At 43.2% G+C, this 24,591-nt stretch overlaps 1 protein-coding gene across 1 annotated transcript; it reads left to right on the top strand.

Moving 5' to 3' along the window:
• The first annotated feature begins 22,342 nt into the window (after positions 1-22,342).
• LOC106847479 (keratin-associated protein 19-3) lies at positions 22,343-22,663 on the top strand. The gene has a single exon (XM_014866766.3). The coding sequence runs from the start codon at positions 22,343-22,345 to the stop codon at positions 22,661-22,663; it is 321 nt and encodes a 106-aa protein (XP_014722252.1).
• The last annotated feature ends 1,928 nt before the right edge of the window (positions 22,664-24,591 follow it).

Genomic DNA, 24,591 nt, shown 5'->3' with positions numbered 1-24,591 from the left:
TTCCTCACAGGCTGACTGACAATAAGAAACCATCTGTGATAACCTCTTCAGGGTCTCCGGGGAAACTCAGGTCCCTGTAAGAACGCAAAGCTCATAAACCCGCTGTTCCTATACGCGTTTGCATATAGAATGGCACGTTTCTTTGATAATCAATTTGATTTTCTCCCATCCCGGGCTGGTCACCATTTCCTGATAGTTGCTAATTTCGGATGAAAGATAATTCATGAGCTCACGTGTTTACGCTGGGGGATGTAACGCCACATTGCTGAGGAGCAGGTCACTTGCATTTTATTTTAATCCAGCCCCTCGTGCTGGGCCCAACTGCCCCTGGATTGTGGCTGTCGTCACTGTTGCTGCTTCTCCCAGCACCCGGGGGTAATTAGCAAGAGCACCTGGAAAGCTTTCGAAGCTCCTTGAAAATTGAAGTGCCGAGTGATATTACTCTGTGACTACAAAGGAGATGTGGAAAATAAGGCAGGGCTGATCCTGATCCCTCGTGCACCCTCCGTCTTTGGGAATCGCCCCTTCATCACAGCGAATTGAAAGCTTCACGCTTGTCTGAAGCATTTGGGTGAGTGAGTCCCGTGGCGAGAGCTCTGCACAGTCGTCTGTGCACAGTAAGCCCAGAAAGGTGAATGAGGATCTAGGTTCCCCTCAGTTGCATTGGTCTGTCTGTGATGCGCTCCCAGAAGAGCCTCAGGGTCGTTGTTCACCCCTCCCGCCATCTTGTCTTCCACTTGCCAGTCACCAAAACTGCCTGTGCCTTTGTTTCTTCCACGTAGACTACAGAAGTCTGATAATCTATCCCCTCATTGGTCTCTGCCTCCCATCTTCACACCACCGATAGGATTATCTTCTTGAAAACATGGACACACGTTGTTTCTCACTGGATAACCCTTCTCTGCTGACCTTGATGCCACCAAATAACGGCCCAGCTCTACAGCCTGGCTCTGAAGACCGACCTGGGTCTGGGAGTTACCTACCTCTTAAAAATATCTTTTTCTTTTCTCCTTAAAGAACCCTCTACTTTTCCACATGTTTAGGCTCTTTCTGCTACTTTGAATGACCTTCTCTAAACCGTGTCAGTTTCCTCATTGGTGTAATGGAGTAACAGTCCTTACCTCTCCCACACAGAGGAGTAGATTGAATGGAATATTTCATGGAAAGGGTCTGACGCATTTACGTGTCCACAAAATGATGGTTGTTATTATAATCTTTACTTCACGGCTTAGCCTGAGAGCCAATTCTTCTCCGATGCCATCCCCGTCCTCTGTCTAGGGGGATTTTTCCTTCCACTGAAATCCCAAAGCACTCAGTTTCCATATGGTAATTTAGTGTTATGTAAAAATTGTTATGTACTTGGGTTTTGTCTCAAGTCCAATTTTATGTGCCTTTCTGATTTGCTAAGCTTCAGAACCCCCTGTGTTATACATTTTTTTTTAATATGTCTTGGACCACAACTTCCTGTGTGGCAAGGGCTCTCTGGACCGCTGCCGGGGGCCTAGCAGCTCCTGGCTCACCTCCTCCGTGTGATGGAGCACGGCCACATCTATGCAGTGTGGCTGTTGTGGAAGCTATGGAAGCAAGAGCCAGGGCATGTCCAGCACTCAAAAGATGCATAGTCTTGGCCCTGTGGCCAAAGAAGGACAAGATTGGGGCACAACCTGGTTTCCCCTGGGATGAGTTATCTTAAATGGTTGGCTGAGGCCCTGAATGCAGTGGCTAAAGAGTTAGGCCAGGAAGCCCCAAGCCCGCGCCAGGGTCTGTCCTATAAAGGTGGCCCTAGACACAGAGTGTCCGCTGGGCTTGGATCTGGAGCAGGCCAAGACTCACAGGCCTCTGGCCCTTCTACCACTGCAGAACTGAGATCAAGGGCCATGCCTAGGCTGTGACATTCGCTTCCCAATGGCTGCCCAGAGCCGTTAGGTAACACAACTTGGGCGAACTTGGACCAATGAGAGGCAGGAGACAGGAATGAGCCTACAGAGAAATTGCTCTCCTTCCCTCCCCCATATGGTTCTTGGGTTACAGTTTCCTTGCCGCATCTGGAGACCATCAGTGCAAGTGGGCGAATGTACTTTATGCTGAAGGTGTGGCCAGCTGGGTAAGGGCCCACCTTCTATTTGCTATATTTTCTACTCACTCTGGCTTCCAATGCATTGCGCTCTCCAGGAAAACAGGGTGCAGCTTGATACATTTCTGTTTCCTAGGGGTCCCTGCCAAGAAAATTTCAATCTATCATCTCTTTCGCCTCTCCTGGCCTCTCTTTTCTTCTGCTCTCCTCTCTCCTCTGTTTCGTTCCAAGCAAGATCATACAGAGTAGTTTTTCTGGGGAGGATTCCCAACATTTCTTCATCTTTGGGGCTAATGCCCCATGGAATCATGGGGCAGTAGCTTTCTGAGTGGGATTCAGGAAGCTGAGCTTCACAAAATAAATGTGGGGACACTCCAATTTTAAGTTATCCTGTGTATGAAAATTCATATTTACCCAAAAGATTAATTGGGAGAGTGATTATTTTCTTTCCAAAGAGTTTCACGTAAGCTTCTGTCACATCCATAATGATTGGATTAATAAGTTTTCAGTTGGCAATGAACTTTGCAGTTGTAATCCTAGGATAAAAGGCTGTGAGGAGGCCGGCCATTGCTGACGCCTGCTGCCTGGAAGAGCAGGCATATATGCGCTTTTCCCCAGAAGATGGGGGTGGCGGTGGTTTTCCTTTGCTTTCTCGTTGCTTCTGTGGTGGGAGCAATGCACAATACTCTAAAAACGCTGCATCTCAGCGCTGGGGTCCTTCACAAATGTCTGACGTGGCTGTGGAGCCATTTGTATGTGTGTGTGTGTGTGCATGCATGTGCGTGTGGGGAGTTGTAGGTGGAATAATGGTCTCCCCAAATGTCCACATCCTTATCCCTGAAACCTGTGAAGACGTTACCTTATTTGGCAAAAGGGACTCTGCAGATGTGGTTAAGTTAAGGAGCTTGTGATAGGAAGATTGTCTTGGATTGGTCAGGCAGTTCCTAAATATAATCACAAATGTTCTTATAAGAGGGAGGCAGGAATGTCAGAGTCAGAGAGATTCGAAGATGCTACTCTGCTGGCTTTGAAGCTGAAGGAAGGCGCTGTGAGCCCATGAATGCAGCCCACCCTTAGGAGCTGAGAAAGGCAAGCAGACAGATCCTTCCTCTGAGCCTCTAGAATGAACGTGCCCAGCCTCAAGAGCTCCCGGCGTCCTCTTAGATTTAGGCTTAGACTAAAGGCAGGTCAAGTTTGTACCAAACGTTAATCTTCACCTGATAATTTTTACTTAATAGCTCCCACCACACACAAGAGAAGGAAATCGTTTTGAAAGCGGACCATTCGTCTCATTCTTATCTGGGGTCTAAACTGGAGGAGATGAGCCTTGGGCTCCCCCTAGAGGCCAGGGTGTGAATGGCCAGCTGTGCTAAATGCCTGGGGAGACTCCTGGAATTTCTGGGGATGAATGGACTTCAGGAGAGGGTGCATCAGGAGGTCAGTGGGTCACAAAACCTTTCAAGGAGAAAGGGACCTATCTGTGCCTCAAAGGATAGGGAGAATTTAATTGAACAGAGAAGAGGGAGTGGGCCCCAGGTGGGGGCCTTGGGTGAACAAGGCAGAGAAGTGCAAGTCTGTAGCATTTAGAGTCTAGATCCTAACCTACTTTGACCTGACGTTGCGATTGCAATTCTACTTGTCTGATCTGGGTCTTTCTCAAAATATGGCTGGTATTTACAGGAGAGTGCTGTAACTGAGGTTCTCAGATGGAGTAAAAGTGCTTATGCTGAGGAATCGGGGAACCTCAGGGCACGGATGTGCTCTTAATCCTTTTTAATTGGAAGTCCCTGAGGAAACACAGCTGTCTCTGGCCCTTTATTCACCTGCAGATTAAATGAGACAGATATTAATTGACAATTTCTCTTGTCCTTGGTTAAAAAGCCTATTTCAGAGAGGAACATAATGAAACGTTTGCAAGATGGTGAGCATTGCTGTAGTTTACTCTGACTGTATGCAACGCAGCCGGGCTCCAGGCCCAGGAATTCACCCTCTGAGCAGTCTGCAGGAAAACCTGCGCCCAGTAGTGAAAGAGGAGGTGGTAGCTTTCAATAAAATTTAGTAGATTTTTCTTTTTAAAATTTTGAATTAAACCCTAATAAATCCAAGTGTGGAAGTTTCCAAGCATAAATTGTCATAGGTATGATATTCAATAACTGCTTAATTAAGAATCTATACAGAGAGAGTCCCTAAGTGTGAGATTCCATAAATTATGAAGATATTTTGGGGCCAAGAGTCCTGGATGACACTGTTCAGATTAAATAGAAATATCTACTGTAGATATTTTATTTTTACTTTATTTTACTTGGCATAGGTATGGTTCAACTATTAAAGTCTCACTCTTCTGTGTCTACACACAATACTTTCTAGTTTTCTTGGGTTTCCTTATGAATTAAATTCTCTGTCAGTAGATGATACAATTTGAGCTATTATCAGTCATGACCGTTTTAGAGAGGATTAGCTGATAATGGCAAATTGATCGTGGAAGAGCACATCCTGCAAACGCCTGTGAAAGGAGTCACAGGCATCAGGAGAGAAGGACCTCAAGAGGCCAATGTCACAATGTGGCCAAGGGCGATGACATGAGAATGAGTGCCTGGGGCCCCATATGATCTGTGAAGGCTTGGCTGTACCTATCATTTTGGGTACTTTGGTTGCTGGCAACAGAAACTGACTCTAGCGAATAAAGGGGAAGAAAGAAAGAAATGTATTGGAAGGATGTGGGATAACTCACAGAACTGAAGGAAAAGATGACTAAATAAGCCACAAGTGACATGAGAACCCGGGCAGAGCTGGAGAACTAATGGATAGTGTCCATGGGGCATCTTTGGGATGAATTTATTCCAATTGTTTTCTCTCTTTGAATCTCTGCACAAAATCTGGATCCTGGGTAGGGGTGGGGAGAATCTGGCCTTGGTTTATCTCCCTTTGGTCAGGGGAGGGGAGGGCGTTTGGAATGAGAGACAGCTCTGTCGAGACCGTCAGCCGAGGGCGCGGGGATGGTTCCACACAGGAAAAGCAAGGGGTTGTTTTGAAAATCAGCGAGATGTGTTTTGGGCTGCCAACAACAATGGATACCGTCTCCAGACAGCCAGAAGTCCTTTAATGTTTCAGAATGGGAGGGCCAGTTTTTCTATTCACTATCATTATAAACTTCAGGGTTCTCAAACAAATTTGTCAAGGCTTAAACAGAAGGTGCTTGTAAACTGAGTTATAAACTCTGGAGCAGAGGGACCATCGGTAGAGGCTCCAAGGACTGAAGTCTCCCTTTTGAGATTCATGACTATTTTCGTTCTGAAGCATAAAAACCTAAATGATATCTCATACAACTAGTTCTGAGATTCTAAAAGAAATTTACCTAATATTATACGCAGAGTCAATGTACTATTGTGGAAAAAGCTTAGACTTTTGAGTTGGAGGGGTGTATAAACTTTTCTCTTTGGGCAATTCTTCCCTTTATAACATGGAAATAACATCTATCTAGGTTTGTTGTAAGGCATGTGAAGCTCTTGGTATATATTAAGCCCTTAATAAACGTTAGCTTCCTTCTCTCCCTCTGTGTTTGTGTATATGTTTCTATTTTTACACGAATCACATGTACTAATGTAGTTTTCCTTTCCTTGTAATGAGCTGAAAACCAATTCTCTTCCCTTCAATTTTATTTTTCTGCTGTGGCGCTGATGTTGGTAACTGGAGCAAATAGCAGACAAGCCTGTCTACCCCAAAGTCCATATTACAAAGATACAACCGTCTTTCCACTAATGGCAGATGCGGCAATTTATATACTTGTTTGTCTGAAACATCTCGTACAGCAGTAGTTAGCTACAGTTTAAAGGCAAAATGAAATCTTCTGTGGATTTGAATCCTAGCTAGAAGCAAAATCATCTGGTTATAAGTGCTTGGTTGAGCAAAGTAAAAACACTCCTTAATTGCAATGAATGGTAGTTGTATGTTATTTATTGCAATTTAAGTATTCTAAAATATTTCTTTCTATTTGTTCAACCAATTCCTCCTGTTGAAATGCCTTGATGGGGTGAGTCTTCCTAATTTTTAAATGAGGCTGAAAGTAGAAATTGGTGTAGAAATAAGCAAGAAGCTGTGCTAGGGAGGCATCTAATGGGAGGAGAAGAAGGAAATAATGTTGGAATATGTAGGAGAAAGAACAAGGCATCTTGGAGGATATAGTAAACAAAATCTACCACCTCTATTCCAGCTGAGGGAGGGAGTAACCTAGACCACCGAGAACATGGCGAATGGGCTTCAACGTCAACCAGAAGGGAATTTGAATGCCAGCCTTGGCACTTCCTAGTGCTGATTGACTTCCGAAACATTTCTCAGCCTCTCTGATTTTCATTGTCCTCATCTGTAAAATGAAGCTAAATAATAACTTCTTTTGTGGGGTTACGGTGAGGGTGAAATGAGAATGTAAAGCACTTTGGAGTTATCAGAACATACAAAACATTTGATAAATGATGTCACGTTAGTAGTTTAATACATTTAATAAAATATGTGTTCTAAGATATATATGAAAATATGCACTCATTAAGAATATACTTGAAAATTATGCTTTTATTTATAATTGATAATCTTATTAATATTCTTACGTACTAATGCTGAAACTTGATATGATGTAGCATAAAAGAAAAACCATGGGCTCTGGGGTCAGACAGATTTTAGTTCTTTGCTTGGGAACACAGATGTTGGGCCAAGTCTCTATAGCTTGCTGCATCTCGGTGTCTTTATCCACTCAGTGGGGATGATAAAACTTATCCCTTGGAGTTTTGGGAGGATTATGAAATAACCAGTGAAAATCGCCTGGTGTGTAGTAAGCAATAAACACTAGTTCTCTCCCTGTGGTATTATTCTGAGACTATCACAATCCTATTTTACCTAGTAGTGACCTCGGAATATGGACAGCATGTGGAATCTCATAATCTTACAAATGGTATATAATATATTATAATGGAATCATGGAATATGAAATTTGAAAATGAATCTGGTGAAAATGTAGTTTAAACACTGCTAGTTGATGATTGGTGTGCCAATGCCCTCTGAAACATCCCTGGTGAAGTAAGTTGCTAGTTGATTTCTGTTAGTAACTGGGCCCTCATGACTTTAGAACCGAGAGGCCATTTCGTTTCCAGACAGTTTTAATTGTCGGGAAGTTCTCTGTATTGAACTGAAACCTCCTCTTGGCAATTTCCCCTCCTTGGTCATAGTTCCAGATCCTGATGATTTTCACATAGCAGTCCTCTGTGTGTTTCAAGTCTGCTCACTCACGGCAGCACCCGCCCTGTAGCAGGCACTCATCAGATATTTCCTAAATGAATGAATGAATGAGGCAAGAAATGGGAACCATTTAGCGGTATTGGTGCTTTGCTGTCTATGCTGAGAACATTAGCACATTTTCTTTTGCATTACATTGTAATATATTTTATCATTCATGGCTCAGTAAGGAAAGCAGGATCATTATGAGTTTTATAGAATAAGATTTATTGAGCCAGCCCTGATGGCCTAGTGGTTAAAATTTGGCCTGCTCTGCTTCAGTGGCTTGGGTTCGGTTCCTGGGCACAGAACCACACCACTTGCCTGTCAGTTGCTGTGTTGTGGTGGTGGCTCACATCGAAGAACTAGAAGGATTTGCAGCTACAATATACAACTATGTACTGGGACCCTGGGGAGGAAAAAAAAAAGGAGGAAGATTGGCAACAGATTTAGCTCAGGGTGAATCTTTCCCAGGAGAAGAAGAAAAGATTTATTATAGAAATAAGGCCTTATACAAGTGTGGGAGAAGCTGGAGAAGTAAGGGTTTAAAGGGGGGAGTTGGAGGATTAGAGAAATGTCACCAGCCAGGCTTTCTGAAATACTGGTGCAGGTGGACTATGTGAGGCTAATTCATAGGTGAAGCCCTAGCCCTCACTGTAATTCTATTTGGAGATAGCGTCTTTAGGAGATAATTAAGGTTAAATGTGTTGTAATGGTGGGATCCCAATCTGATAGGATTTCTTTCCCTCTGGGCCATGTGAGGACACAGCAAAAGACGGCCGTCTACAAGCCAAGAAGAGGCCTCAGAAAGAGACCTACCTTGCCAACACCTTGATCTCAGACTTCCAGCCCCAGAATTGTGAGAAATAAATTTCTGTTGTTTAAGCCACCCAGTCTATGATATTTTATTATGGCAAGCAGAGGAGACTAATATAATTACTGAGTATCAACTTCAATATTTCTTGAGTCCCACAAACTATGTATGCTTGCTCAGTTGTGAAATTTATTGAATCAGATGTTTTGCAATCACACACACACACACACACACACACACGATGCCAGTACTAGCCTTCAGAAGTGGGTGTGGTGGTAAAGCCGAGTCCCAGGTGAAGGGAGGACCTGGGGAGCCATCAGTGGTTTAGCAGTCCCTGGCCACCTTACCTGGCTTCATCCTCTCATGACATCTCACAGTGGAACCACACAGGTCTATACATACACAAGGCCCTGACAAAGCAACCTATTTCCCTCTAGACCATGGATTTCTTAACCTTGGGTCTATAGGTGCACTCTAGGAGTTCATGAATTCTATGAAATTTTATGCAGAATATATTTATGGACATTTTCAGAGGAAAGAGTTCATAGCCTTAAGCAGCTTCTTCAGCAATCCCGGATCCTAAAAAAGGTTAAGACCCATGACTTCAGACCAATGTTTTGGGGAGATCTTATGAATTCTGAGACGGGCTCCAGGCCAAGATCCTATGTGTGCTCTGTCAGGTCGGACCACAGGCAGTGACAGAGCTTCTCCTGGCGGGTCTCATCGGGGAAGCTGCCCTCCCCACTCCAGACGTGGCGCACAGTCAGTGCACTGAGGTCTCTGGAGGGAGTTGCAGACAAGGACTCAGGCCTCTCCCCTCCTCTGCCCCCACCCTGCCAGCCAAGCTCATACACCTATCTGCATTTGGAACCCAGTCACCTCCATTTCGAGGCCTCCTTATCTGGGGTTTTAACTGAGCCATTTTTCAGGCACCGATGTCAAGACTTTCCTCATTGTGGGGACTTGACTAAGAGACTTTTCTCTACTCTGCACTGACTCCCTGCTTTCCAACTCCTAGCCTTTCTGCTCTCCCTTCCACGAGGGGAAAAATGGAACAATGAGGAGTCAGCACTTTACTTCTTCTTTGCTCTTGCCTTCACTGTTGCCATAAATGAACAAAGCCCTGCTTGTTACTTTTAGTTTGGCTCATTGTCTTAACTGACCACCTTGATACTTGGCAGCTTGACACAACCCAAGGGGCACCAAGAGCTGTCTTCTCCTTAGGAAGTTCACATTCGTCTAGAAGTGATCATTTAGGAGATATCTACAGAGAATAACTGGCTATCCTCAGACAGAGGTCTCTTAGAGACCTGGTTGATTCCTGGGAGCCTCAAATGACCCTTGTCCTCAATAATTCATGTGCACTCCTCACTTGGCCAATAATCTGATTTTTCTATTCAGCAGATGGGAAATTGGTGAACCCTGCCATCAAATTCTGGCTTTCTCTGCCAAATACTCCTGCCATCAAGGTCACCTGAGGCCTGGAATGTTACTCAAACTATCAAACTGCTATTATAGCAGAAACCCGACCCTCAATGGATGCTGGCCATTCAAGGGGCCCAGCCTTGCCTGAGTCATCCTTTAGGAGCCCTCCCTCATACATTTAGGCACACACTCTGACTTATAAGTATTTATTTCAATCATCAATTTTTACTGATCTCCTTTGTGTTTTACAATTATCTCGCAACAGAGGCCTTATTTCTCCAGTGTAACTGAGGTGGACAGGAAGAGGAGGGGAGGGAGTTAACATTTGTTGTTGAGCAGCAACCTTCAAGATCCATATGACAAGTGCTTTTATAAATGGTATCTCGTGTAATCCTTCCATTGGTGCCATTTAGTAGAAGAGGATATGGATTCACGGAGAGGTTAGGCAAATGTCCCAAGGTGACAAGTGGTGGAGGTGGGATGTGACTGCACAGCCCATGTACTTTCTACCCACCACAGTGTTTCCCTGGACCGTGAGGTCAGCTCAGTCCAACCTGCTGTAATCTGTTAAAGTTATCCACGTTGTGATGACCATTATATTAACATTTGTATTAGTTTGCTTCGCTGCGGTGACAAAATACCACAAACTGAGTGGCTGAAAGGGCAGAAATTTGTTTTCTCACAGTTCTGGAGGCTGGAAGCCCAAGATCAAGGCGTCAGCAGATTTGGTCCTGAGTCTCCCTCCTTTGGTCTGTAGACGGCCGCCTTCTCGCTGTGTCCTCACATGGTCCTCTGTGCGCATGCATCCCCGATGTCTCTCTGTGTCCCCAAATTGCTCTTCTTATAAGGACACTAGTCAGATTGGATTAGGGCCACTCTAACAGCTTCATTAAACTTCATTACCTCTTTAAAGGCCCTGTCTCCAAATACTGTCACATTGTGAGGGACTAAGGGTTAGGGCTTCAACATATGAATTTTAGGGGGACGCAATTCAGCCCACAGCCTTGTTCCTACCGCCAGAGTTAGGCTATGGGTGTGTAGGACCCAGGACCATTCTTAGGGCACAGTGGAGCCCAGAGAAAATCTTAAGTTCCCTCTGTTCCCTTCCATAAATGTTTTTCACACTGGGAAATTTAATTACAATTGACAAACAGGGATGAATTGAAAAGTACATTGTGAGAGGAGTAAATGGCATCTTATGGAACCATTTCCTCCTTTCCTCCATCCCTCTGCTGCCTCTCTGAGATGCTCATGAAGCTGCATACCTGAGGGTTACTGTTACATGAGATTCAGGCAGAGCTGGCACTTTCTAAGACAGAATAGACCTTGCTTGTGTAGTAAGATTTGAAGGAAGTACTGGAGGATGCCCCCACCCAGCTCTCATCATCCTTAGCATCTGTTTTTAGAGCCTGCCATTCTATCGCTAAAGAATCCTTTATCTTTCAAGTACCTTGGCTTTGTCTGGGAAGAGACTCGTTTAAGTACAGATCACCCTGGCAGCATATCCCATTAAACCTATCAACAGTCTGACAGCTGGAGGGGAGCAGCTTTTTGCAGAATGAGATATACCCCGGGCTCTGCCTGCACTATATCCAACTCTGAAACTTGCCTCTTTAATGACATCAGCTATTCTTTCCCTTGAGGATTTCTGACATTCTTTTCCCTGTCTCCCTACTCCCATCAAGTTACCTCTCCTCAGCCTGCAGACCCTTCCCATTTTCCCCGTCTGTCCCTGCTCCCTTCTGGATTATTTAGCTCTGCACGCAGGCGGGACTCATCATGCACACATCATGCCCTCACTTGTGTCACAGATTTCTCACCTTGGGAACTTCAGCCACTCCCATGACGCAGACCCCAAGTCTTGGGCAATTGGGTCATCTGCTTTCTCTGTCTTGACTTTCTGGGACTCACTGGAGAAAACCTCATAACTTTGCTGATTGGCTGTGAGATTCCTCCACTGCTGATACATTTTTGCTAGCTGGACCACTGTCCTTTTTCCCAAACTCTACTTCATTGTTTAACACATTTCTCTTCTTCAGGCTTGTTGGCTATATGCGGAGAACTAACCGATGCTTTGGCATCATCATGCTGGGTTCAAAATCCCACTCTGCTTCTTTACCTACAGCCTTGTGGTGTTGGCCGTGTTATTTAGCTTCTCTAAGCTTCAACTGCCTTATCTCTAAAACAGGTTTAATAAAACCTGTTCACTCAGTGATACGTTTGAATGAGGTAAAATGTTCAGTGCTTAGTATTGTGATTAGACTGGTAATGGAAAACAAGTGAAACTGGGGGCCAGCTTGCTTTGACTATACTCAGTTCGTTGTCTGCTTGCAAAAGTAGTTTGATAACACATTACCAAAACCCACCCTGTAGATAACATCTCTATGTGCTTGGGTCACCATGGTAACAGGTGGTTGAGTTTTTCAGGAACTGAGAGTTGACTTCTTGTTCAGTTCAGGCTGGTTAAGACCATTGAGTCATTAACTGAGCCTATGCAGATGACCGATAAGTGACCCTTTGACATCAAGGAGCTAAAAACTCCACCCTCAGAGCATGGTAATGCTGCCATTTTGTGAACATGTGTCCTATGAAGAGGCATGAAGCTTGACTATGCTTGTGCAGATCAGCAATTACCTCACTTCTCCTTACCGTCAGTCATCTAGTCCTGCACTTCAGACCACTCTGCCCCTTATCCCTTAGATATCACTAATCCCCATTTTTCAGGGAGGCAGATTTGAGACTTATTCCCCCATCTCCTCACTTGGCTGCTTTGTGAATAAACCCTTTCTCTGCTGCAAACGCATTGTCTTGGTGATTGACATAATCGTGCAGTGGGCAAAACGAACCTGGTTTGGTAACACAAGAAATGTAGATTCATTTCTTCTTTCTCAATGCTCAAAGAGCAGATGTCACATTAATTTAACATCCAGATCCCAAAGAACATTGTGCAGCCTCTTAGAGGAAGCCAGGCCAAGTCCTGGCTGTGAATCCCCATGATTGCCGATGTCAGAGGAAAAGGTCACACAGCTTCTTCCTTCATGTAGCAGCCTTGCTCTGTCTCCTCTCTCCAATCATGACAAATCATGTTGCAGCCCCATAAATTCAAGGAGCACTGCTAAATTTGCCTCCCCTTTCATCTAAGGCCAAAGTTCATGTTGAATTTAATCAGGACTGAAGTCGGAAGAGGAATAAGCAACCTGCAAGATATATGTGTGACAACTAATAAATATATTTCAGTTCAACTCTATTGCCTGGAGAGGAAAAACAGCAACAGGACCATGACAGCCCTCAAAAAAGGAAAAATAATTGATGGCGACGACTAGAAAATGATTCCAAATGTAATCAGGTTGCTCATGACACCCAGGGTGGAAAAATTAATTTAAAGGGCATTTCTCCATTTCTTCTGAGCCAGTATTGAAGATAAAACACAATTAAAACAATGTAGGCAGCGTTTTATGATAGCTACATGGTCAACCCTAAATTGTCCTCTTTAATGCAGGGAGGGAGGAGGGTGAAGAGAAAATGACAGCAAGTAACTGTTCAATACCCATTCTGTGTCTTGAGTAACCTCTAGGTTAGAGGATATAAAGCGATTGCAGGCAAACCCTATGGAGGTAGCAAGTGGACACTGTTGAGTTTAGTTGCTGCCATCAGGAGATGTTTGAACATGGGCAACAGGAAAGATCTGTGGAGGGCAGAGAGAAACTGGTGGCGAGTTTTGAATGAAGTTCAGACTGGACAGAGGTCTTTGTTTCTTTCTCAAGCTAAGGAACGTTCTCCAATCCCTCTTACCTCTGTGACAGAAAATATTTTAAGAAAGACACTTTCTGGTACCTTTGAATTTGAAGGCCATATACAGAGTGATCTCTTTGGCATTTTGGCCTTATTAGAGCCAGAGAAATTTGGTTGATAAACTATTTGTAATGAAGGAAGGATACAGTAAGAATGGTGATGATGATGACATGTGAAAATAGTCATTTCCATGTATTGAGTTCTTACTATGCCTGACACTCTTAGCTCTATACATTTCCTAGAATGATTCATTTAAGCCTTGCAAGACATTCTGAGAGTCTCAGACCCTTAATCGCTTTATCTGTAACTTCCCACTTAACCTCATCAGATCTCTGTTTTCTCATCTGAAAAATGGGGGCAGCAACTTATACTTCTAAAGTTGTCGTGAAGATTATGTGAGACAATGGAGAGAAAGTCCTTGGCACAGTGTCTGTTACCGAGTAAGCATTCAGTGACAGTTGTCTTCATTTTTGTGACTATTACAGGAAAATGTCCTTAGACGTGTGTCCTAGGGCTCTCATGACCCGCGCCACCCTGTATTCGCTTGTGTCTGTCATTCCTCTGGGAAGGCTCCGCTGCAGCTGGGTGGCATCCCCCAGCTATACTCAATTGTTATTGCTACAGTGTGGGTTCCCTCCTCCCGTCTCAGTCCCTTAGGCTCCAAGGAGACATAGGGCATCACCTAGAAGAATCTCGGATTTTATTGACTCCCTGACATTTATCACACCATGCGAACAGGTGATACCCTAGTCTGTGCCTGAGGGAAGCCCCCAGGTACTTTTATAAGTCCTGTTGTTATAATATCCTTTCCAGCCATCTCCTGCTTTCACTGCCCTCAACCTCTTGGTGACCAACATCACAAAAGCAGGAAGAGAACATGGTTTCAGATGCATTTCTGCTTTAGTCAGTGTTCTCCAAAGAAACAGACCAACAGGATATATATATATTCTATTCTCTATATTCTATATATGTTCTCTATATTCTCTCTCTCTCTCGATATATATGTATAGGTAAAGAGATTTGTTATACAAAATTGGCTCAACCAGTTATGGAGTCTGACAAATTCTGGGAAAGCCAATGGTATAGTTGTTGTCCATAGGCCAGCAGACTCAAGACTTAGGAAGAATCAATGTCTCAGTTTGAGTCTGAAGGCAGGAAAAAAACCAACGTCTCAGTTCCAACACAGTCAGGCAGGAGGAGTTCTCTCTTACTTAGGGGAGAGTTGGCCTTTTTGTTTTTTTTTCAGGCCTTCAACTGATTGGACGAGGCCCACCCACATCAGGGTGGGCAATCTACTTTCCTCAATCTACCCATTAAAGTATGAATCTCATCCACCCTAATAGAAACACCCAGAATAATGTTTAACCAACTATCTGGCACCTTGTGGCCCAGTCATGTTGACACATAAAATTAATCACCGCAATTTCCATTCTTTTCTCTTTTGAAGCCCCTCCCTCATCCTGCTAGTAAAATGGCATTTTGCTCAAGAGTCCCAAGTTATTTAAATGTTACCCAAGAATCGGGGTGAGTTTTTATCTAAGGGATAGAGGGGGAAGGATGGGGTAAGGAAGGAATGACAGAAGTTATTAAAATTAACTGTTATAATTGCTTTTTGTTAAACCTAACTAATTGACGAGTAACAAAGAGGAGGCCATTATGCAAATACATGACTGTTCTTTTCCACTAGAGGTAAAGCTAACAGAGCAGAGAATGGGTATATTTCTACTAGTCAGTGTCTTGAGGGTCTGTTCTTACACTTTCTAATCAGTAACACTTGGCTCCCACATCATCAGGCCTCTGCCATCTTAATTTGTTAATTTTTCTCCATCTACTCCAGGCAGGCTCTATTCAGAGTGATCCCTGACTCTTAATTTTTGCTGTTTGCCTTTCCATCATCCAGCTACTACCATCCTTCTATGTACAGCTCCAATCTCATCTTCTCCTTGATGCATTCTGTGGCTTCCAGCTCTCAGTGTCTTCCCTTTTGTCTGCATTATTTTCTTCTAGCCTTTTCTGTACACTGACTGCTGTCATTTGGGCAGATAAACCTATGTGACCTCCTGTTCTTAATGACTGTTTTCCCTGTTATCTCCCCCATCAGCAGAGCAAATGCCCTCGAGACACAGCTGTGTTTGTGTATTTCCATTAGCACCTACAGGAGTCCTGAGAAGAAAGTCCTGCTCAATAGGTAGTAATCAATTTTATGTGACTCTAGAATGTAAGTCGGACCATGTCATTCCTCTGATCAGAACCCTCTAATGACTTTTCATCTTGCTCACAGCAGAAGCCAAAGTCCTACAACAGTTCACAAGGGGCAGCTTGATCTAATCTCTGGCCCCCTCTGATCTTGTCTCCTGCAATTCTCCTTCTTGTTCACAGGAGCATCCCCTAGAGAAACCTGTGAATATCCCCTGCCAGGAAGGCGCCTCAAGTGTTGGGGTTCCCTCCTTCTGTAAGGGCAAAGACAAATAAAAATAAGATGCGTATTTCTCTCTGTTAAAAATAAGGGAAGAGACCTCCTTTTTCTTAGAGCATTTACTTTAGAAAACATGTCATTGTAAATTCTCTCTGTCTCTTTGAAATGTATGTAAATCTTTTTAAAAGCTGAATAAGGTTCTTGTCAGCTTTATGACCCAGGAAAGTCTGTCTCAAGTGCCTCATCTCAGTTTCTGTGAGGAGGAGGATCCTAACTCAGGCAGCTACCTGCTGTCATAAAGATGTGACAAGTTTATTTTTCCTTTGGATAAAGACAATTAGCAAACCCAATGGCTACCTCAGTTACCGGGTGAAGGTAGGATGATCTATGTGTGACAAAGATGCTGGTAGGTCCTCTTACAGAGGAATAACTGTTGTTTATCTTGAAAACATGCATGTAATGGGCGGTATCTGCTTGGCTCTATAAAACGGTAAGATTTCTTTCTATCTTTGTAATCTGTTCACGGTTTGAAACTGGCAAACAGCCATTGATGATTAAGTATCTAGGTGCTAAAGTTTTTTTCCTTTTTGCAATTACTGATTATAGCTTTTAGCTGTTTAACCCACCCATTGTTAACTGTGCTGCTCAGGCAATATGCTATCCGACTCCCACCAGGCTCCTATAGATAACGTCTCCCTGGAGCCTGGGTCACCATGGTAATGGGTGTGTGAGCTGTTTTTCAGGAATTAGAACTCCTTGTCCACTTCAGACCAGTTCAGACCACCAATTCATCAACTGGGCCTGTGCAGATGTCCGATAGTTGACCTTTGACGTCAAGAGGCTAAAAACTCCACCCTCAGATCATGCTAATGCCGCCATTTTGTAAACATGGATCCTATGAAGAGGCATGAAGTCTGACTATGCTTGTGCAGATCATCAATTTCCTCACCTCCAACCACTTCTCGCCACATTTCAGACCACCTTACCCTCATCCCATAAATATCCCTGAGCTCCTGTTTTCGGGGAAGCGAATTTGAGGCTCATGCCCTCGCTTCCTCACGTGGCTGCCTTGTGAGTAAACCCTCTCTCTCCGCTGCAATCTTGTTGTCTTGGTGTTTGGCTTTCTGGGTGGCAGGCAAAAACGAACTTGGTTCGGTAACAAATGGCGAGCCAGCCAGGAACTAAGTCCAGAAAACAGTATGGAAGGTCCTCAAAAAATTAAAAATAGAGCCACCATATGATCCAACAAATTCACTTCTGGGTACATATCTGAAAGGAATGAAATCACTATCTTGATGTGATATCTGCACTCCCATGTTCACTGCAGCAGTATTCACAGTAGCCAAGACGTGGAATCAACCTAGGCGTCCATCCATGGATGAATGGATAAAGAAAATGTATACAATGGAATATTGTTCAGGCATAAAAAAGAAGGAAATCCTGCCATTTGCAACTACATGGATGGACCTTGAGGGCATTATGCTAAGTGAAATAAGTCAGACAGGGAAGGACAAATACTGTATAGTCTTGCATATATGTGGAATCTAAAAAACACAGAGCTCATAGATACAGAGAACAGATTAGTGGTTTCCAGAGGTGGGGAGTAGGGGGTGGGTGAAATGGGTGAAGGTGGTCAAAAGGTAGAAACTTCCAGTTATAAAATAAGTCCTGGGGATGTAATGTACAGCATGCTGACTATAGTTAATAATAATATATCATATAGTTGAAAGCTGCTAAGAGAGTAGATCTTAAATGTTCTCATGACAAGAAACAAAACATTTGTAGCTATATGTAGCAATGGATATTAACTAGACTTATTACGGTGACCATTTCACATTATATACAAATATTGAGTCTTTATGTTGTGCACCTGAAAGTGTAACCATCGGCTCTCTAGGACCAGTTGGACTGACCCCCATCTCTTATCAACAGAGTGATTAATTAAGAATTGCCTTTCAGAAAATTCTCAAAGTCACATAGCCAGAGCATGTGCAGAAGAAGAGAACTTGACCTGAAATGACCGTGGAACCAAAGATTCTTCTCCCCACAGAACCCAAGGACCGTGACATGACTGGAATTTGAAGGTCAGACTCTTACCAGAAGCAAGGGGACATCATTTAGGCAGATCTGGTGTTAAAATTGCTTTGCCACCTCATCATAAATGTTTAAAACCTTATCACAAAAGTTTAGAACCTCATCATAAATGCTTAAAACGCTGTCGCAAATGTTTGAAACCTTTCTATAAATGCTTGAAGCCCACTAGTCAAAACCTGTCCTGCCAGCACTTCTGCATGCCAGCCTGTTCTCCCCAACCTCTTAAATTTCACTCCAAATCCTGAATCATGGAGACAAACCCCCTGTCTCCCTGCAGATCAATCTCACAGAATAAAGCTGAATTCTCCTCCAAAAGCTGATGCCGTACTTAATTGACTATTTATGTATATCGGGCAAGAGAACCCCAATTTTGTGCAGTAACGAAACCAATAAATGTTATATGTCAATTACATCTCAATTCAAAAAACCCTACTTCTTTGTTTCTTATTGATGAGGATTATTTTAGGCTCGTTACTTTTAAAACTGCAGATGAGAAGGGGGCTGGTCACCCTTAATAAAAGCAACTCTGAGGAGCAGAGTTGGCTTGCCCTTTGTTGGGACATTTGTAAGGAAAACCTCCATCTGTAAAGATGCCTCACTCTCTGTGCCAGGAAGAAGGCGGGATGGTCTTATCTCTGGAAACTCTTAATGGGGAAGGCAAGGACTTAAGTTGGTTACTGTCTGGCAACCTCATGTAACTGGACCCCACCCCCCCAACATCCTCCTTTGTCTTTAGCTGAAGATAGTATTTAGGATGGTGGCTTCTGGCATTTACTTAATCTGATTTGATTCTTATCTAAAAGTTATAGGACCACCCAATAGCCAGACCCCACCTGCACGGATACCATTTTAACTTTTTTTCATATTCTTTCCTTTGTCTTGTAAAGAGATAACTCACATACCTATGCCTTAAATTTAGCCTTACCCTCAGCTCATTTTTGCAGCTGCAGCTCTGACTGCCCATGGGTCCTGTCCCCATGCTATTCCACACTATTCCCTAAATAAAAGAGCACTACTGCCAGATCTTGAGAGTCCAAGAAACCTTTCTTTCGACGACTCGGCTCACGGACCCCGCATCATTATGATCTTGTAGGACTTGCAAATGCAAACCCATCAGCTAACAGAGCTAGGTGATTTGTGAGCCCTTCCCTTGGGTGGCACCTGTAGCAATCAGTGTGCTGTATGTGTGGATGAGCTCCACGAGATGCTGGTCGGCTTGGTTTTGCTGTTGGAGAGAACCAGAGGGAGTAGGTGGGGGAAGTGTCCGCCAGTTCTTTCAGGCTCGGGTGAGGATCCCGGTCAGCTCATTAGAAACTGAACCCTCAGGCATCAGCTTGTAAAGTATGCAGTCACAACCCTTCCAGGGAAAGACTGGGAGATGGCTGTGTCTGTCTGCTCCCTCTATGCTGTCCTGGGGGGTTCCTATAGCAAATGCTCATGCTCCCATGAAAAACTGCTTCTTTGTTTGCTGTAGTTCTGTGGGACTTGAACACGAGCCCTGTTGGTGGTCCGATCTAGGTGTTTTGGGGGCTCATCCCTCGGGTGGGAGCCGTAAAAGTTGGGATGCTAGATATGCAGTCCAAACCCTGCACTCCTCAGGGAGAAGCTGGGAGTTGGGGGTTCTCTCCTGATGGTACAGCACTGTGCTGGGGGTGGGGTTTATGGTGAGAGTGTCTCAGCCTTTCCTACCCAATTTAATGTGAGTATTTTCCACTCCCTGGAGCTGTAGGAGTCACGTAGCTAATTTCTGGATTTCCCTCTGAGGGAATTGCTCTTTGTGAAGCTATACATTCAGTGCGTCCATGGGAGGAAGGAAATTCAGGAGCCTCCTGTGTTGCCGTCTTGGTTCGGAGTCTCTCAATTTTCCACTCTAAAAGTTTTGGACTTATTTTTGCTCTTCTCTCTCAGTCTTACATCTCACAAACAATCAATGCAAGGAGCATCTTGACCGTAACCTCATTGAGAATAAGTGGATGTTGCTTCCAGTTTTCACTTGCTAATATTAGCCCTTTGAATTCCAGCCAAGAGAAAAGGAAATGCCAATCAGCATATAGATCAAAAGTCAAAATTAGGAAGCTCACCAACAGAGAAAGCAAAGGAGAGCTGTCCTTCCACTGTGATAATGAAATACCTCTTGCTTTTACCCATGCTGTACAACATCTATAACAATGTAACAAAGAGAGTGTGGCACAGTGGAAAACGAAAGAGATGGAGATGAAAGACTTAGGTTCTAGTCTGAGCTCTACACTCACTGGGTGATTTGGGCCAATCTTTCTCTAAATCTTGGTTTCATCATCTGTAAAGTGAGAGTGTTAAGCCTGTTCTAATATTGTAAGATTCTATCTGACGCCCTCATTTATATTATATAAAATATCTCTATTGCTTGTGTTTTTGAAATAGATTTTGGTATAAATGGCTAAGTAGGGGTGATTCCAACCCCTTACAGTCACTGACTAGTTGCCCCGAGGAACTCAAGGGTGGGTTTGGAAGTATTTAATTATTTTCCCAAATTGTTTTTTCTCCTTTTGTTGTGTTAAGGAGATGCAATCACCAACCTCGCCTCAATACAGGAGGTAGGGCTGTGACTTTTGCCTTATTTTTAATGCTAAGATCTCTCCAAGAGGAGTTTAGGCCTTATTACGGTAACCTGCAGTGTATGTGGAAGCATCTTTTCCAACTGAGCCTGTGCAAGCGAAGCCCCACCTCTCTCCTTTGAATATTCATTCCCCATCTGAAATAAATGTCCCTGCCTCCCCTTATTCGGTGACACCATGACTTTGGAAATGATTGCACATGGTCTCCTACTTGCTGCAAATATACTTGACTTTGTGAGACAACTACTTCCGGTGCAGAGTCTGATTTAACTCGCCAGGAGGCAAACCCACTTTGGTTTCGGTAACATTACCATGAACATGCTAGTGGGCTTCATTTTTATTTTTTTTTATTTTACTTATTTTTAATTATTTTATTGAGGTCGTGTTGGCTTATTGCATAAATTTCAGGTGTACATTACGATATATCAGTCTCTGCGTATAGTGCATTGTGTTCACCACCAATTGTCTAGTTTTCATCCATCACTATACATGTGTCCCTTTAGCCCTTTCTACCTTCCCCCACCCATTTCCCCTCTGGCAACCACTAATCTGTTCTTTTCATCCACGTGTTTGTTTATCTTCCACATATGAGTGAAATCATCAGGTGATTGTATTTCTTTGTCTGCCTTATTTCACTTAGCATAATACCCTCAAGGTCCATCCATGTTGTCATAAAGGCATGATTTTCTCTTTTTTATGGCTAAGTAGTATTAGTGGGCTTCATTTTTAAAAAGAAAATATCACATCTAATTATTTTTTATTTTACAACTTCATATTTCTATAAACAATATATAGTTTAATTAAGGTTTCCTTAGAGATCAGAAAGATGATGGAAGCCCAGAAAGTGGAAAACAAGTTTTTTTTTTTTGTACCTCTTTGCCAGTAATATGAGGAATTTAGTAAGACAGAGAAGGCTGCTGCTTTCCATATGGCTGTGCAGTCACGTGCGCCTGAATGCTAATCTCTGTAGAGGAACTTTTCATATCAAAGAAGATGAAGATGACAATGATGAAGAATTGGGTATTATTTTGCAAAAAAACTCCCACAACCCTTTCTCCTGGTGGCATTTCCTATATAAAGATTTAACAATGGAAAAAATCTTACAGTAAGAGCTGGGAGCCATCGCATTTTCATAAACAACAGGAAGCAAAAGGTAGTAAGTAATGTGTAAGGAAACAAAACTTTGCCACTTGGTTTTCTGTTTCTTTTTCTTTTTTTAAAGAACAAATTTGGTCCTATTGTGCTGTCAACTATGTTTTGTTGGATTTATACAGTAAGCGTTAGCTGGCCCATTAAAGGAATTAAATAACATTGATTAATTAATTAAACATTAATCAAATAACAAAGATGAAGGGGATAAACTCCTGGGATGGAGAAGAGCAGCTCTTGTTTACAATTGTATCTCCAGCTCCAAGCATAGTGCCTGAGATCCATGAGGTGGGCATCAATATTTGTGACATGAATAAAGGGCTGAGTAAAGGTTCAGAGATGCTGGAAAGGGTCTTTAATGAAAAATCATTCCAGGTGATGAAATTGGAGGTGACTGATGCTGTGATGTCTGATTATAGAGCTTTAAGCATGAGGGTCAAAGAAAGAGGGCTTTGAAGAAAGCGTAATGATCGCGTGGAATCCAAACTGCACAGAAATAAATGAAGACTTCCTTAATGAGTGTCAGGAATTGTGGTCAAGTTTCACACAATTAAGATGGATGAGGTTGTTTTTCATGCAATTTACGCAATGAGAATTGCACAAGTCTGCGTGGCTTGCCCCACCCATCGCTGAGGGTATATAAAAGGTCCAGGGAAGGTGGTGATAGTCATCCTCAGGGAACTTGCCCTTGCTAGCCAAACAAATCTACAGATCCTGACACCATGAGCCACTTTGGCAACTACTACGGGGGCCTGGGCCATGGCTTTGGCCGTGGATGTGGCAGCTTCCGCAGACTGAGCTCTAGCTTCGGTTCCGGATGTGGCAGCTTCCGCAGACTGGGCTCTGGCTTTGGCGCTGGATGTGGCAGCTTCCATGGACTGGGCTCTGGCTTCGGCTCTGGGTTTGGCAGCTTCCACAGACTGGGCTCTGGCTTCGGGTCCGGATTTGGCAGCTTCCACGGACTGGGCTCTGGCTTCAGAGGCTACGGATTCGGCTGTCACCGTCCATCATTCTATGGAGGATGTGGATTTTCCAGCTTCTAGTGAAGAGTGAACTCATTCTTTGAACCATTGCAATCCTCGTAACATCCTGATTTAATACTGCTTTCAGCTCTTTTTACCCTCTATGTCAATTTCATAGCTGCTTTCTGAATAAACCATATAAACCAGGAGAGGCTGCTGTGTGAGTTCTTCAAAATCAAGACTCTGTTCTGGTAAGAAACAGTAGAAGTAGTGGCAACAGCAAGAGTGACCTGTAGAATGACCTGGAGTCTTACCTTTCAAGCTGTTGGTCCCTCCCTTCCCTTTTAATGTACCAATAGATCACATCTCTCATATTTCAATAATTTCAATAGCGGAGCAAACTTAGCATCATTTCTATTGACTTATTTCACAGAACCAGACCCAAGCTCCCTGAGGGCAGGGATTACACTTGCTTATTTACCACTGTGTGCTCTGTGCCTATGACAGTCCTGGCATATAGAAGGCAGTCCAAGAATGTTTGGGGATTATGAGCCTTGCTCGCAGTTTTTATAATATAGAGCCATTTTGAATCTGTCCAATAATTATCTGAAACATCCTAATTTTGGGAATCATGATATTCTTGCACTCACCACATTTTCCCTACACACACACACACACATGCACACTGTGGTTGAACATCTCTCCTCCTGGGTACAATTTCTGTTTGTTCCAGGAGCTGAAAGATTCCTCAACAGTTCCACAGTTGAGTAGCACTCTATATGTACCCTCTTAGAGAGTCAGGCAGAATACCTTGCAATTCGTCAAGAGACATGAGTTGAAAATTGTTTGCTGTCAAGGCAAGCCAGGGGGTGGGAAAAGATATTTGCAACGTATATAACTGACAAATGTGTGATCATGGACACCACTAGAAACAACCCAAATGTCTATCACCAATTGAGTGGAAAAATAAATTGTAGAATATTCTTACAATAGAATACTACACAACAACCATGATAATCGAACTAGAGCTCCGTGCCTCACCCTGGATAAACCTCACAGTGATAACGTTGGGTGTCAGAACCCAAGCATAATAGAATACAATACGAGCCTATTTATTTAAGTTCCTAAACAGGAAAAACTAGATTACAGGGTTAGAAGTCAGGATATTGCTTACTTTTGGGAAAGGAGTATTTGGGAGAGGGCCTGAGGCAGCGGGGGAGGAGGGGAGGTTCTGGCATTTTTCCATTTTTTCCAACCTGGGGGTGGTCAAGTGCTCTGTCTCTGCTAAGTCATTGAGCTGTTAACTTATTTTTTGTGTATTTTTCTGCATGTTTGTTATATTCCAATTTTAAACAGTTATAAATTGATAACACTCCATGATTTAAAAAGAGTCGGCTAAGAACAGACGATTCAAACTATTTACCAAAGATTTTTTTTGAGTGCAGTCATGCATCGCTTAGTGACAGGCATCCTTTCTGAGAAACGCGTTGTTAGGCGATTCTTCATTGTGCGAAGATCACAGAGTATACTCACAGATGGGACAGCCTGCTACACACCAAGGCTATGTGGTACTAATCTTATGGGACCACTGTTGTATCCGCAGTGTGTCGTTGACCAAAATGTCATTATGCGGTACAAGACTGTACCTACTATGGACTCCTTACAGCATAGGACATATGGGGGTTTCAAATGAGTAAACACATTGCTTTTAGTGTTAAGAAAATCAAAATCTAGCGATCTATAATAGGGGATATACAGAGGAGGAGGCATGAGAAGGGAGTGATGAGTTTCTGCTCTGAAAACTAGGAGAGAATTAAGGCAATTTTCCCTAATGCACTCGTGCTTTAGGGTATTGACACATTATTTGTATCTTTACCTTAGTCACAGACCTAATTATACTTGAAAGAAGAAGACAAAAAATTAAACAGCAGCCACAAAGAAACTCAAGTGAAGTACTTGAATTAAGAAACTTGGTTACAGGTTTCTCTTTTTAGCTTTTATAGAAATCA

Source organism: Equus asinus, chromosome 18 (assembly GCF_041296235.1).
Source record: "Equus asinus isolate D_3611 breed Donkey chromosome 18, EquAss-T2T_v2, whole genome shotgun sequence".
NCBI classification, from domain to species: domain Eukaryota; kingdom Metazoa; phylum Chordata; class Mammalia; order Perissodactyla; family Equidae; genus Equus; species Equus asinus.
This window is presented reverse-complemented; position numbering and strand designations above follow the sequence as displayed.